This window comes from Motacilla alba, chromosome 25, assembly GCF_015832195.1.
Source record: "Motacilla alba alba isolate MOTALB_02 chromosome 25, Motacilla_alba_V1.0_pri, whole genome shotgun sequence".
Classification (NCBI taxonomy): Eukaryota; Metazoa; Chordata; class Aves; order Passeriformes; family Motacillidae; genus Motacilla; species Motacilla alba.
Genome location: NC_052040.1, coordinates 804,708 through 820,068, shown reverse-complemented (window position 1 = coordinate 820,068; position 15,361 = coordinate 804,708). Strand labels below are relative to the sequence as shown.

The following is a 15,361-nucleotide window of genomic DNA, read 5'->3' as shown; positions in this document are numbered from 1 at the left end:
ACTTTTTCCTCTCTTTACTTTTCTTTTTTCCTTATTTTCCTCCCTTTTGTGCCATGTCCCCTCACCCTCGTTTTCTGACTCAGCAATCCTGAGGAGCACCTGAGTAGGGAACATGTTGGGGGGAACCAGGGGAGGGGGAAAACGGGGTGTGGGGGGTGCAGGGAAGGGTGGGGCAGCTTTGAGGAATGGATGTGTTGGGCTGTGCCCCCTCAACACTTTCACTTTCCTTTTCCTGGTCAAGAAGGAAGAGGCCATTTGTGCTGAGAGTCAGATGAGAAAGGGAGGTGGGGTTCTATCCTTGGGGGGCACATCCACTGGAGATCTTGTCCTGGGAGGATCCTGTCCCATGGGATGACACGTCCTGAGGACCCCTGTCAATCTAAGAGTGGGGCCCAGCCATGGCCCAGCCCCACTGCACAGGGATGGCCATTGCCCAGCCCTGCTCTGCCCAGCCCCAGGTGGCAGCCAGCACCTCAGGGTCCCCCCCTGCCCCCTTGGCTTTGATTCTGGCAGCTTTAGAGCTGCTGCAGAGGTGAGAATTCTGTGGGGGGAAAAAGGCCTGCCTGTGGTTTGCTCAGCCCTGCAAGAAGCACAAACGCCAAAGGGAGCCCAAGCAGTGGCTCTGTGAGGGCCTTTGATGGTTTACAGAGCAGGGCTGGCTGGAAATCCCCACTGAAAGAGCAGCTGAGAGGGAGCCAATCCGGAAATGCAGCAATTGATAATTTTGTCCCTTTGCCCAAGGGACTGAGAGAGCCCCAGAACTACTGCAAACCCCACAACAATCTGCTCAACAACCTGACCTGGACCCTCCTCCTCCTCCCTGCCTTGCCATGGATGGACAGTGGCCGGATGCCCCGCACCCACCACAGCCGCTCTCTCACTGCCCTCTGCACCTGCATGGGGAGAGAAAATTGAACGAAGGGTTCCTGGGTTGAGACAAGGACCAGGAGAGATCACTCATCAAATCCTGTCATGGCCAAAACAGCCTCGGAATAAGAGATATGAATTGAACTTATTGCCGACAAAAATCAGAGAAAGATAAGGAGAAGTCAAATAAACCCTTCAATACACTTTCCCCCTGTTATGAATAACTGTGTAGTCATTGGCTTTCACTGTTATATTGTTTTTTTCCCCAATTATTTTGGATATAATACAGTTTGTAATCTCTTTTTAACTGCTTTTGATACACTACAATTTGTCAGCCTTTTTACCCTAATCCCTGTGTAGAAGATATATTTTAGGGTGATAAATATAATATTGTTTAGGCTCTCCCAAAATATCAAGATAGAGACAATGTGCTGTGTATTATGACATTAACTGTTGCAGAAGTAGCTAATGCCTTTATTTGTGTAACTAACTGCCCATGGCGAGAATAACTCAGAGAATTTTGTGAAATGGCTAATGTTGATTTAATGGACTGCTGGAGTATCTCATCTGTATGAGAAGAACACATTGAAAAGCAGCAAGCAAATAAACATCAAAAGAAAGAATGCAAAGAGGAATTTACCACTCATCCTTCATTTTTCAAGAACTGTCAAACCACAGAAGAGGGGTTGGATATAAAATATATAAATTTAATCTGCAGTATGGCAGGTACTTTATGAAAATTAACCAAGGGTCAAACCAAGCAAAAGGATTCCTGGAGCATGTAAACTGGAAAGAAGGTTTGAATATGTATAATCCTCCTGAGTATGTATCTAACCACTACAATGAAAAGGTCTGTAAGAAGAATTGTAGTTAACTGTGGGCCTCTGGCAGTTGCCAAGCACCCTACAGGCTGTTTACTGTCCCTTTTATCCCTTATTAAACATCAACAAATTTTAAAGAGTGAGCCTTGTTTCTCACACACTTTAATCAAAAAGCATCATTTTGGGTACAATAAGAGGGAAAAGGGTGGTGTGCCCCCCCTGGCACTGGGAGGGGTAATGAGGAGCCCTGTGGGCAGCTGTGAAGAAGAAGAAGGGACCTTGGAGGGGAATCGATGCCCCCCAGTGTCCCCAGTGCTCCCCAGTGTCACAGCACATTCTCGTAGTCACGGGGGTCCCGCTTTCCCTTGTAGGGTCCCGACAGCTCCGCGTTGGTCACTTGTGGATCCTGAGGTGGGGCAGGGCCAGGGGACACCTGTGGGGGCCCTGAGAGAGACACCAGTTGTGGGGACCAGGGTGGGGGGTTACACCCGTGAGTGACGGGTCCCTTTCCCTCCCTGAATTCTCCCACTGCCCACTCGGTGACCATGACATGGGGATCCAGGATTGCCCCCTCCTCCAGAGGGTTCCTGTGGGGATAAGGGGGGGTCTGGGTGGTGTCTGGGGGGAAGGAAAGGGGAGTCCCAGCCTGAGCCCCCTACTCACCTGTCCTGGGGCTTCCTGAAGGCTGCAAGGAAAAGGGGAGGGGGTGACCATGGGGACACTGGAACCCCTGAACCTTCCTGGTGTGGTTGTGATATTTTATGAAAATCCCTTTGCTAGGATTTTCTTCTCCTGAGCAGCTGAGAGGGCCTCAGCTTCAAGTGTAAACAATTTGTTATCTGCTACTGTGGAATGCAGCAGGTGCTTTCTCGATTGGTCAATGTGGGATGTTTCTACTTAGTAGCCAATCGAGGAGGCAGCAGCTCTTGGACTCTCTAGGAGTCACAGAACTCTGTTATTCATTCCTTTCTATTCCTGTCTCACCTTCTGATGAATCTTTCTCTCTGTTCTTTGTAGTATAGTTTTAGTGTGGTCTTTTTGAATGTAATATATATCATAATATAATAAACCAGCCTTCTGAAATGGAGTCAAGATCTCTCCTTTGCTTCACCAAGTGCTAACTGCCCAAAAGACCCACGATAATAAATGGCGACCCCAGATGTGGCAATATCCTGGGACCTCAGGAGCTCCAACCACCAATGGGACCCCCAAATCCCCCCTGCAGTCCTTATTCTCAATGGACCCCTGATTAGCCCCAGACGCTCTGAGCCCCCCAGAACTTCTGCACCACCACAGGGCCACCAGCCCCCCTTGTGCCCCCGACCCTCTGAGCCCCCAGAACCCCAAGCTTATGAGGGAGGGGCACCCCAAACTCCCCCAGGACCCCAACAAAATCCCCCAACATCCCTGCACAGCCCTCCAGGAGATCCCCAAACTCTCCAGGAGCTCCCAGTACCACCCCAATGTTACTCAAAGCCCACCCAGGGATGGCCCTGGAGCCCAACCAAGACCCTCCAAATTCTCCCCAGATCCCCCAGGACCCCCAGCCAAGGTCACTGCGGGCTCAGTTTCCCCCAGCTCAGGGGCGCTGGAAGCTGCCAATCTCTGCACCCACTCTGGGGACTTCCCCTCACTCCAGGATCCCCATCCTCCCCATTGTCACCTGATGGCATGTCTGGGGTCACCATTTGATGCGGTGGTCTTCAGGGCAGTTAGCACTTGGTGAAGGGAAGGAGAGATCTTGACTCCATTTCAGAAGGCTGGTTTATTATATTATGATATATATTACATTAAAAAAGACCACACGAAAACTATACTACAAAGAAAAGAGAGAAAGATTCATCAGAAGGCGAGACAGGAATAGAAAGGAATGAATAACTAAGTTCTGTGACTCCCAGAGAGTCTAAGAGCTGCTGCCTCCTTGATTGGTTACTAAGTAGAAACATCCCACATTGACCAATGGAGGAAGCACCTGCTGCATTCCACAGCAGCAGATAACAAATTGTTTACACTTGAAGCTGAGGCCCTCTCAGCTGCTCAGGAGAAGAAAATCCTAGCAAAGGGATTTTCATAAAATGTCATAACTACACTCACCCGCTCCAGTGGTGCCACCAATGACAGCCCCCGATGACAGCTAGGAGCAGGAGCAGGAAGAGGAGGGCCCTGCTGACATTCACAGCCACTTCTGGGGAAACAGGGGGACACACCGGGGTCACCCTGAACCCTGGTGGTCCTGAACACCCCTGGTGGCTCTGTGTGACCCCACATGTATTCCTGTGTGTCCCTGTGTCCTGTAGTGTCACCTCCAGGGTGATGATGGCATCAGCCACGGGAACTGCTGGGACAGAGACAGGGCTGAGGCCACATGGAGGAGCTGGCAGCCGATGGGGAGGACAGCGACGGGGGTCATGGGTGTGGTGGGGTATGTAGGGAATGGGGTCACACCATGGAGGGGCGAGGTGACACAGGGCAGAGTGAGGGGGATTAAAGAAAGGTGTCTGGGAGACATGGAGGTGCCCAGGCAGGGGACCCGAGGAGGCTGTGGGGGCTCCCCGTGCCCATCCCCGCTCTCACTGTGCACCGTGACGTGGAGCCAGACACTGCTCTTCCGCATGCCCCACCCTCCTCAGAGCACACATGGCAGCTGTAATTCCCCGAGTGGGAGGCCTCCACGGCGGGCACCAGCAGCTGCGGGGACCCCTGTGGGCCCCCCACCACCTGCCCGTCCCAGTAGAACAAGTGCAGGAGGGGCGCTCGGGGACGCAGAGGGCTGGGGGAACTGAGGCAGCTGAGAGTCAGGGGGGACCCCTCGGTGATCTCAAGGGTACCCTCCAGCACCGGCACTGAGAAGAGCTCAGGCAAGGAGAGGGGAGGTGAGGACTGTGACTCTGACTGCACTGGGAAGTGTCTTTGTGGGTGTCAGGAGACTGGAGTTCCAGCTGAGTGGGTGAGTGCAGTACCATGCTCTGTCACTGTCACTGCTGCTGACTGTGATGGCCAAGACCTCACCCAGCCCTCACAGCTGTAGAGGCCACTGTGGTTCTGCTGCAGAGGGGACAGGGACGGCTCGGTTGCATTTATGGGCCCTGTAAGATTATTCTTGTCCTGGTAAAATCACACCATGGTACTGGGCTGTTCTATCAGCCCCAGCAGTGCAGTGTCACCGTGTCCCCCTCGAGCACTGCCTGTGCTGGCACCTGCAGCACCAGCTGGTCTGTGGGACAGGAGGGTCCCAACTCACTGAGGGGCTCAAGACAGGACCGAGGTTGGTCTGCATGGCCCCAGGGACATTGGGGTGCACTGGTGTACACTGGGATATCCCTGTGTGCAGGGCACAGGCTCTTGCCACATAAGAGGTGTGAGGTCACCCACGGATCAGAGCCTACCCAGGTATATCAGGGGCAACTCTGATCATTTAATATCCCCCCTCACCATCTGAGACTGTCACGGGAGGGCTGCGCCCACTGCTGGGTCTGTCACATGCGTAGGTGTTCCTCTCAGTGACAGTGAAGTGATCGCATCCCTCTGGCCCCCATCGCTGCCCGTTCCTGTACCAGGTGGTGGCACCGGCAGTCTCTGAGACCTGGCAGGTCAGTGTCACCCAGTCCCACAGCACCGCCGGCCTCCAGGGGGGCTCCACAAGGAGCTGGGTGGTCCGGGCACCTGTGGGGGACAGGGGACACCAGCTTTCAGGGCCGGCAAAGGGCTGGGGACAGCGGGGTGGGGACTTGACATTGCCCGAGGACTCACCAGCGAGGCTGCGGGTTTGGGCCGGAAAAGAGAAGGGACAGAGCTGGGTGGGGGTGGCACTGCAGGGACAGCAGCATGGGGACATGGGGTGTGGGGGCTGTCGCCAAAAGGTCTCTGTGGGGGCACTGGTGTGGCACAGATGTCTCAAGGACAGGGGCATGCTGGCCAACCCATGCTCAGGCATGGGGACCCTGTGCTGGCTCAGGTCACCCCTGCCAGCCCCACAGCCACATCCCCATGGCCCTGTGCCCATGGCACCTGTCCCCAAGCTCCTTTAACATAGTGCTTGTCCCCTTGTCCCTGTCCCTGAAACCCTGTGCCCCAGTGTCTCTGTCCTCACAGCTGCCCCAGCCCCAAGGCAGCTTCTGCCACATCCTTGTCCCCACATCTCCATCCCCCTTTCCCTGTCCCCACATCCCAGTTCCCCTTTTCCTGACTCCTCTTCCTGTCCCCAAAGCCATCCCACAACTCTGGTCACACTGGGCTCCGTGCCCTGCTGGCCTTAAGGACCTCAGGGGACCCCGCAGCCCCCCTGTGTCCCCTCTCCTCCCCATCCCCGGGCTGTCAGGCCCATGCCTGGGGCACTCACCCCACAGGAGCAGCGCCACCTTCTCAGCCATATCCGTGTCCCCAGCCATGTGGACTGGCTGTTACTCGCTGCTGGGGGTGGCTCTCCCCTCGGTGGCGGCTCTTTGGCCAAAGGGGAAGGAAGCGAGGTCAGGTCTCATCCTCATGCGTAGGTGGCACCTGGTGGGGGCAGGGTGGCCACAAGCTGGGAATAGGCAGTGGGCAGGGTGGGGACAGGATGGGGACAAGGCTGGGTGGGACATGGTGTTCCCAGGAGTTGGGGGCTTGGGGTTTGGGGAGCCAGGGATGGGTGTCCAGGGGAATGGGGGGGGTCACAGGGATGGGGTCCATGAGAATGGGAGTCCTGAGGTGCAAGAGCAACTGGGAATGGGGGTCCCCAGGGCTGGGGGGACTCAGGGATGAGAGTCCCAGTGGAACGTAGGTCCCAGGGATTTGGGGTCATGGGATGGGGATGCTGGGGGAATGTGGGATCGCATGGGAATGGGGGTCCTGGGACAATCAAGGTCCTGGGGGAAAGAAAGATTTCAGGGGATGGAAGGAACGGGAGAGAGTTCCTTGGGAATGGGGTCCTGGGACAGTCAAGGTCCTGGTGGAAGGGAGATTTCAGGGGATAGAAAGAACGGCAGAGTGTTCCTTGGGAATGGGGTCCTGGGCCATGGAGATCCTGGGGAATGTCAGTACTGGTATGGAGGTCTCAGGCAAGGCAGGACATAAGGAATGGGGTTTCCATGATTTTATTTCCAGGGGAATGGAGGTCCCAGGGATGGGCAGTGGCACGGTGAGCCTGTGGGTCTCAGATCCTTCCCTGGGTGCCTCATATTTTGGGGTGACCCATTGCCAAGCACAGCCCCCACAAGGTGCCGGCAACCTGGGGGTCACACAAGACAGATTCTGAGGGACTCTTGGTCTGTGGAGCTGCTGCAGAGGTGAGAATTCTGTGGGGGAAAGAGGTCTGCCTGTGGTTTGCTCAGCCCTGCAAGAAGCACAAAACCCCAGAGGGAGCCCAAGCAGTGGCTCTGCGAGGGCCTTGGATGGTTTTCAGAGCAGGGCTGGCTGGGAACACTCCCTGCAGGGGCAGCTGAGAGGGAACCAGTCAGGAAATGCAGCAATTGCTCATTTTGTCCCTTGCAGCACGCATCTGAGAGAGCACCAATATTCCTGCAAAGACAACAACAATCTGCTCAACAACCTGCCTGGGTCTGTCCTTTTCCCTTTCTCAAACCTGAAAGCATTTGGGACGGCCCAGGAAGAATATTTGGGTTCTGGTTCAGCTGCTATAAAAGAGAGGAAAGTGTGGAAACACTGAGCAGTGGCTCTGCCCTATGGTCACGGTGGGGCTGGGGGGAGTGACCCTGTCTGGATTCCAGGTGTCCCCAAAGCTGCTCCATCCCTGCCCTCCTCACCTGAGGGAAAGGCTGAGGGTTTGCAGGAATTGTGGTGTAAAGCCACCAGAGGGGCTGCTGTGGACCCGAGACCTGCCTGGGGTCAGGTGCTGCCTTCCTTCCATGCGGGATCATGGAGAGCATTCCTGCAAAACCCTCCAATACCTCCCCAGGGCTCAGAGCCATGGTCACTGGGGGCTCAGCCCCTCCCAAGTCAGGGGCTGTGGGTGCTGCTCTATGCCCCCCCCCCGTCTCTGGTGGCCTTCCCACCTCTCTCTATGACAATCATCGCCCCATTGTCACCCACCCACACGGTGCCACCGGTGGCAGGCCACAATGACACCCACGAGCAGGAGCAGGAACAAAAGGGCCCCACCGAGCGCTGCAGCCACTGCAAGAAACAGAGGGGGACACATCAGGATCACCCTGAGCCCCAGGGGTCCTGCAGCTTTCCGTGATGCTGTGTGACCCCACCTGTGTCCCTGTGTGTCCCTGTATCCTGGCGGTGTCACCTCCAGGGCCAGGGGTGATGGTGGCATTGGATACAGGCATTGCAGGGACTGAGACAGGGATGAGGCCACAGGGAGGGGCTGGCAGCCGGTGTGGGGGGATGGGGGGAAGGGATGGGTGTGGTGGGCGATGTTGGGGATGGGGGTCACACCATGGAGGGGTGAGGGGACAAGGGGAGTGATGGAAGGATCCAAGAAAGGTGTCTGGGGACATGGACATACCGTGGCAGAGGACCTGGGGATGCTGTGGGTGCTCCCCGTGCCCATCCCCGCACTCACTGCACACTATGACACAGAGCCGGGCGCTGCTCTTCTGCACGGCCCCACCCTCAGAGCACACCTGGCAGCTGTAATTCCCCGAGTGGGAGACCCCCACGGCGGGCACCAGCAGCTGTGGGGACCCCTGTGGACCCCCCACCACTTGCCCATCCCAGTAGAACACGTGCAGGAGGGGGCTCGGGGCTGCAGGGGGCTGGGGGTGCTGAGGCAGCTGAGAGTCAGGGGGGGCCCCTGGGTGGGCTCAGGGGGGACCCTCCAGCACCAGCACCGAGAAGAGCTCTGGGAAGGAGAGGGGAGGTGAGGACTGTGACTCTGAGTCCATTGGGAAGTGGCTTTTTGGGATGTCAGGGGATTGGAGCTCCAGCCATGGGGGTGCTCACTGTGCACTGTCACTGTCACTGGCGCTGACTGTGCCCACAGTGACACTTCAGAGTGCACTCAGCCATCGCAGTGGTAGGGGCCGCTGTGGTGCAGCTGCAGTAGGGACACGGACAGCTTGGTCCCATAGGGAGGCCTCCCCACCTCCTTGTCCCCATGGAAGAATCGCACCTCGGTGACCCACACATCCTGCCAGCCCCGTCAGGACAGTGTCACCGTGTCCCCCTCCAGCACAGCCCCACCGGCACCTGCAGCACCAACCAGGCTGCGGGACAAGGGGGTTCGGTCACACCGGGTGTCCTGTTTTCACCGGGATCCCCCCATTGGGTCACACCCAGCGCACCAGTGGTCCCTAATTCCAACACAGGGGTCCCTCCACACTGGGATGCCCTGGTGTGCTCACTCTGCACTGTCACTGTCACCAGCACCGACTGTGCCCACAATGACAGCTGGGAGTCCAACCAGCCCCTGCAGCTGTAGTGGCCACTGTGGTTTACCTGCAGAGGGGACAGGGACAGCTCGGTGACATCATGGAGGCCCCCCCACTTCCTTCCCCTCGTGGTAGAACAACACCAAGGTGACCGTGTTTTTCCACAAGCCCTGGCAGCGCAGTGTCACTGTGTCCCCCTCCAGCAGCGCCCGTGCCGGCACCTGCAACACCAGCCAGCCTGGGGGACAGAGGGGTCCTGTCACACCCGATGGCACCGGGACCCCACCCCCCATTGGATCACACCCAGTGCACCAATTCCCACACGATTTCCCCCACAATGGGATGCTCTGGGATGTCCCCAGTGGAGGGGACAGACTCTGGTCACAGCAGGAGGTGACCCACGGAAAACAGACCACCCAGACCCCTTGGGGTCCCTGCGGGTGTAAGGCTGGGGACACCCATACCCTCCTCACCGTCTGAGACTCTCATGGGGGGACTGAGCCTGGTGCCGAGTCTGTTGCACTGGTAGGTGCCACTCTCTGCGACAGTGAGTCAGTCGCGTACCTCCTGCCCCCAGCGCTGCCCGTCCCTGTACCAGGTGGTGGCACCGGTGGTCCCCAAGCCCTGGCAGGTCAGTGTCACCCGGTCCCACAGCACTGCTGGCCTCCAGGGAGGATCCACAAGGAGCTGGGTGGTCTGGGCACCTGCGGGTGGCAGGGGACACCAGCCTGCCAGGGCCAGCATGGGGCTGGGGACAGCAGGGTGGGGACATGGCATCCCCCAAGGATTCACCAGCGAGGCCGAGGGTCTGGGCTGGAAGGGAGAAGGGACAGGGTTCAGTGAGGGTGGCACCAAGGGGACAGAGGCACGGGGACATGGGGTGTGGGGGCTGTTGCCAAAAGGTCTCTGTGGGGGCACTGGTGTGGCACAGATGTCTCAAGGACAGGGGCACAGCAGCCAAGCCATGCCCATGCTCAGGCATGGGGACCCTGTGATTGCACAGGTCACCCCCGCCAGCCCCACGGCCACATCCCCATGGCCCTGTGCCCATGGTCCCATTCCAATGGCACCTGTTCCCATGTCCCAAGCACATGGTCCTTGTCCCCTTGTCCCTGTCCCTGCATCCCTGTGTTCCTGTCTCCACAGCTGCCCCAGCTGCAAGGCTGCTTTTTCCATACTCTTGTCCCTACATCTCTATCCCCTGTTCCTGTCTTTAAAGCCACCCCACAACTCTGGTCGCACTGGGCTCCATGCCCTGCTGGCATTGGGAACCTCAGGGGAACCCGCAGCCCCCCCGTGCCCCCTCCCTTCCCTATGTGTCAGGCCCTTGCCCGGGGCAATCACCTCTCAGGAGCAGCACCACCTTCCCAGCCATCCCAGTGTCCCCAGCCATGTGGACTGGCTGTCACTTGCTGCCGGGGGTGGCTGTCCCCTTGGTGGTGGCTCTTTGGCCAAAGGGAAAGGAAGCAAAGTTCAGGGCTCATCCTCATGTGTAGGTGGCACCTGGTGAGGGGCAGGGTGACCATAAGCTGGGGCTGTGCAGGGTGGGAGCAGGATGGGGACAAGGCTGGGTGGGACAAGTTGGGATATGGGGTTCCAAGGAGTGGGGGGCTCAGTGGGTTTGGGGACCTGGGGATGGGTGTCCAGGGGAATGGGGAGTGCCAGAGATGGGGTCCCTGGGAATGGGGGTCCTGAAGAGGGGGAATCCCAGGGGGGTGCCATGGGGATTGGGGTTGCCCAGGGCTGGGGGGACTAAAGGATGTGAGTACCAGGGGAATATGTGCTCAAGGGATTTGGGGTCATGGGATGGGGATGCTGGGGGAATGGGGGACCTGGAAGATTTAAGGTCCTGGGGGAAGGAGGATTTTAGGGGATGAAATGAACAGAAAAGGGTTCCTTGGGAATGGGGGTTTCTGGGCCATGGAGATCCTGGGGAATGTCAGTACTGGGATGGGGGTCCCAGGCAAGATGGGACATGAAGAATGGGGATGCCATGGTTGGATTTCCAGGAGAGTGGGGGTGCCAGGGATGGGTAGTGGCTGGGTGGGCCCGTGGTTCAGAGCTCCTTTCTGGTATGCCTCAGATTTTGGGGTGACCCTTTGCCAAGCACAGCCCACACAAGGTGCCGGCAGCCTGGGGGTCACCCAAGGCAGATTCCAAGGGGCTCTGGGTCTGTGGAGATGCTGAAGGGGTGAGAATTCTTTGGGGGAAAAGGCCTGCCTGTGGTTTGCTCAGCCCTGCAAGAAGCACAAAGCTCAAAAGGAGCCCAAGCAGTGGCTCTGCGAGGGCCTTGATGGTTTTCAGAGAAGGGCTGGCTGGAAACCACCCCTGCAGGGGCAGCTGTGGGGGAACCGGGAATGCAGCAATTGATAATTTTGTCCCTTGCAGCAAGGGTCTGAGAGAGCCCCAGAACTACTGCAAATCCCACAACACTCAGCTCAACAACCTGACCTGGACCCTCCTCCTCCTCCCTGCCTTGCCGTGGATGGACAGTGGCCGGATGCCCCGCACCCACCACAGCCACTTTCTCACTGCCTTCTGTACATGAATGGGGAGAAAAAATGGCATCCCCTGAGGACTCACCAGCGAGCCTTACGGTCTGGGCTGGAAGGAAGAAAGGACAGGGCTCAGTGGGGGTGGCACCATGAGGACAGAGGCACCCGGGGTACAGGGTTTGGGTCTATCCCCGAAAGGTCTCCGTGGGGGCACTGGTGTGGCACAGATGTCTCGAGGACAGGGACACAGCAGCCAAGCCATGCTCAGGCATGGGGTCCCTGTGCTGGCTGAGGTCATCCCCGCCAGCTCCAGGGCCACATCCCCATGGCCCTGTGCCCATGATCACATTCTGATGGCACCTGTCCCCATGGCCCATCAATATGGTGCTTGTCCCCTTGTCCCTGTCCCTCCATCCCTGTGTCCCTGTCCCCATCCCCACAGCTACCCCAGCCCCAAGATGCCTTCTGCCACATCCTTGTCCCCACATCTCTATCCCCCTGTCCCTGTCCCCACATCCCAGTTCCCCTGTTCCCAGTTCCTATTCCTGTCCCCAAAGCCACCCCACACCTCTGGTCACACTGGGCTCCATGCCCTGCTGGCACTGGGGACCTCAGGGGACCCCACAGCCCCGCGTGCCCCCTCCTGTCACCATGCCCAGGCTGTCAGGTCCTTGCCCGGGGCACTCACCCCACAGGAGCAGCGCCACCTTCCCGGCCATCCCGGTGTCCCCAGCCATGTGGACTGGCTGTCACTCGCTGCTGTGGCCACCGCTCCCCTGGCTGGCAGCTCTTCAGATGAAGGGGAAGGAAGAGAGGTAACATCTGTCCCCACGTGTAGGTGGCCCTTGATGGGGGCAGGGTGGCCACAAGCTGAGCACAGGCTGGGGACAAGGTGGGGGATGCTGTTGCTAGGAGTGGGGGGCTCAGGGGATGTGGAGAACAAAGGATGGGTGTCCAGGAGAGTGGGGTCAGGGAGAATTGAGGCCTCCATGCCTGGGGGGATTCAGAGATGGGGGTCCTATGGAAACATGGCCCCCAGGGATTTGGGGTCATGGCCTGTGGGTGCCAGGGTTGGGGGTGCAGGGGGAAAAAGGGGACCCTCGGGAACAGGGGTTCTGGGGGAAGGAGCAGCCCATGGGATGGGATCAAGGCAATGGTGGTCCTGGGCAATGGCAGTGCTGGGATGGGGCCCCCAGGGAGGAGAGACCAAGGCAGTCGGGGTCCCATGGCTGGATTCCAAGGGGAATGAGGGTGCCAGGGATGGGCAGTGGCTGAGCGGGCATGGGGGTCACAACTCCTTCCTTGGGTTCCTCAGATTTTGGGGTGACCCAGGGCCCAGAACTGCCCCCACCCTGGGGCGCCGCAGGGCTGTCCTGGGAGGCTCTGGGTCTCTGCCCCACCCACCCCTGGGTCAGGTCCCCCCATTTCCTGGCTCAGCCGTTCCAGGCTTGATGCCCAGTTGGTTCAGACAAAATTATACATCCATAGAATATAAGAAAATATCTTTCCCACTCCATTATTTTCCCAATAAAGAACAAAGCAAAAATCAAACTGACAAGGTATAAAATGCTCTGGTTTATAGAATCCATTGCTTTCCCAACAAGTCACTCACAAGAAAAACACAAACAAATCCCAAAGAAATGAGACGTTTTGGTTCCCTTTAGCAGCCCCTTGCTGCATCCCACAGCAGCGTTTGGTTGTGGATGACACAGAGTGTGGAATTTCCCTGAGTGTCCAACAGCTCCATGGGTTTGTTCTCTGCCTGCTGGGCAGAAACTCCACCCTAAGGAAGCCTTTTCTTGGGCCATAGTTAGCAACTCTGCCCATTTTGCTCATTCCCAGCCTGAAACTTGATTGACTTCCCCTGGAGGAAGGGGAGAAGCTCTGTCCATCCTTGGGACAGTGCACAGGAATCTGTGGAAATGCCCGTGTGTGCCTCAGGCTCTGATTCCCTGCTAAATCCATTCCAGCCTGCCCTGAATTCCCCTGCCTGGGCACTCCCTGCTCCTGCTGTGACACCCCTGTTCCCCACACCCTCATGTGCAGCCCCTGCTCAACATTTCCACACTTTTCCCTCTCTTCTGGTGTGCACATCCAGAGTACAAACATTCTTTCTGGGAGGTTCCAGAGGGCTGCAGGTTTTGTTCAGGAAGGAGGGTGCAGGTCAGGTTGTGGAGCAGATTGTTGTTGTCTTTGCAGTAGCTTTGTGGTTTTCTCAGTCCCTTGGGGACAGGGACAAATGATCAATTGCTGCATTTCCGGACTGGTTCCATCTCAGCTGCCCCTGCAGGGGGCATTTCCTACCAGCCCTGCTCTGAAAACCATCAAAGGCCTTCACAGAGACACTGCTTGGGCTCCCTTTGGGCTTTGTGCTTCTTGCAGGGCTGAGCAAACCACAGGCAGGCCTTTTTCCCACCACAGAATTCTCACCTCTGCAGCAGTTCTTAAGCTCCCAGAATCAAAGACATGGGGGCTGGGGGGACTCTGAGGTGCTGGCTGCCACCTGGGGCTGGGCAGAGCAGGGCTGGCCAATGGCCATCCCTGTGCAGTGGGGCTGGGCCATGGCTGGGCCCCACCCTTGGGTGGCCACCCCAACAACATCAGCCACTCCACAGTACATATCACTGTCCCAACACTAACAACATCCCAATATTTAATCAACAATATAATTAATAATGTAATATCAATTCCTAACATATCCAGAGAAAGTCAGCTTCCATTAACTTGTTTCTCACAGTACATACCAGTAAAGATCTGTTATTCCTGTTCCCACAGCTTTGCCCAAAAGCCCCGTAATTTCCTGCTCCTGTGTTGTTCACAAGTGGAACACATTGAGGAAGATTGTTTACCTGAAGGGAATTGGGAATTGGATTCTGGAGTGAGTGTTTGGATCAGTGACCAATTGAATCCAGGTCTGTGTGTGTGTCAGGACTGTGGGCTCATAGTCACGAGATTCTGTGCAGTGGAGTGCAGTTGAGTGCTTGGCAGATTTAGTTGAGATGTAATGTAATATCATATAGAGAAATATAGTATAATAAAGTAATTAATTAGCCTTCTGATAAGATGGAGTCAGATGCATCATTCCTGCCGGATCTCAGGCAAAAATATCACCGATACTCCCCCACCCTCGCCTTTTCCTCCCGGTGCTCCTTCTTCCCTGTCCGCACCCGTTCTTCCCTGCTTGTCTGCTTCCATGAGGCAGCTCATTCCTGCTCGTCCTGGACGTTCCTTCATTGCTTCCCCAAAGGAGCGGATGCTGCCTGCAGCCACCCGCCGCCTCTGCCGCGTTGCCCATGCTGCCCACAGCACCGAGCCTGCTGCAGCTGCCCAGCGCAGCAGCAGCCCGCGGCAGCCAGCCCATAGCCACCAGTGCCGCAGCAGCAGCCCCGCAGCCAGCCCGCAGCAGCCAGCCTGCAGCCATCGCTCGCCGATGCCAGAGACACGCAGGTGCCGTCCTTGGAAATCACGCCCAGCCACTCACAAAAGCCATGCGGGCTCGCCATGGCTTTCAGCACACACACTCCATGTGCCGAGCTGATGGCCACAGAGCGCCCGGGCTCCTTGCGGTAACGCTGGCCCTGTCTTGTGTTTCCCTCTCTGTCCTTTTCCCTTTCTACTCCCTTCTCTCCCCCTTCGGTAAGAACACTTCCCCTCCTTTAGTAAGAAACAGTTCTCAGATATAATATTGCTGTGTTTGTGCTTCATTTTCATCTGAGAAACCTTTCAGAAAGAATCCTCCCCGACTGCCCCTTTTCCAGCGGGCTGGGACAGGGGCAGTGGGAGGGGGAATGGGGAGGCCCTGGGTTTGCTGCAAGCACTGTGGGGAGAGAATGGGGCAGTCACTGGGGGTACCTGGGCACTT

General features: G+C 57.3%; 4 protein-coding genes across 15 annotated transcripts in view; 1 reads left to right on the top strand and 3 right to left on the bottom strand.

The window, feature by feature from the left end:
• Positions 1–9,094, bottom strand: part of LOC119711497 (B-cell receptor CD22-like) — an 18,054-nt gene extending 8,960 nt beyond the window's left edge. Inside the window, exon 1 of the mRNA XM_038161827.1 lies at positions 8,577–9,094. Within this exon, the coding sequence (XP_038017755.1) occupies position 8,577 (1 nt within the window). The 5' untranslated portion in view covers positions 8,578–9,094. The remainder of the gene's footprint in view (positions 1–8,576) is intronic.
• LOC119711489 (Fc receptor-like protein 5) overlaps positions 1–15,361 on the top strand; it is a 73,236-nt gene that overhangs the window by 2,982 nt on the left and 54,893 nt on the right. The gene's annotated exons all lie outside the window — the stretch shown is intronic.
• Positions 1–15,361, bottom strand: part of LOC119711491 (Fc receptor-like protein 4) — a 36,380-nt gene that overhangs the window by 17,421 nt on the left and 3,598 nt on the right. The gene's annotated exons all lie outside the window — the stretch shown is intronic.
• LOC119711494 overlaps positions 1,834–15,361 on the bottom strand; it is a 43,215-nt gene continuing 29,687 nt past the window's right edge. Inside the window, exons 2-9 of one of the 4 annotated variants that reach the window (XM_038161818.1) lie at positions 12,188–12,288; positions 9,797–9,817; positions 9,478–9,708; positions 6,028–7,184; positions 5,121–5,351; positions 3,783–4,023; positions 2,352–2,373; positions 1,834–2,132 (exon numbers count right to left, since the gene is read on the bottom strand). In XM_038161818.1, coding sequence (XP_038017746.1) covers positions 2,082–2,132; positions 2,352–2,373; positions 3,783–4,023; positions 5,121–5,351; positions 6,028–6,076 — 594 coding nt within the window. In that variant the 5' untranslated portion in view covers positions 6,077–7,184; positions 9,478–9,708; positions 9,797–9,817; positions 12,188–12,288 and the 3' untranslated portion in view covers positions 1,834–2,081. Of the gene's footprint in view, positions 2,133–2,351; positions 2,374–3,782; positions 4,024–5,120; positions 5,352–5,438; positions 5,970–6,027; positions 7,185–7,715; positions 7,800–9,071; positions 9,103–9,477; positions 9,709–9,796; positions 9,818–12,187; positions 12,289–15,361 lie in introns of those variants that run through there. The other 3 variants (XM_038161820.1, XM_038161819.1, XM_038161817.1) reach the window with 3 other exon arrangements.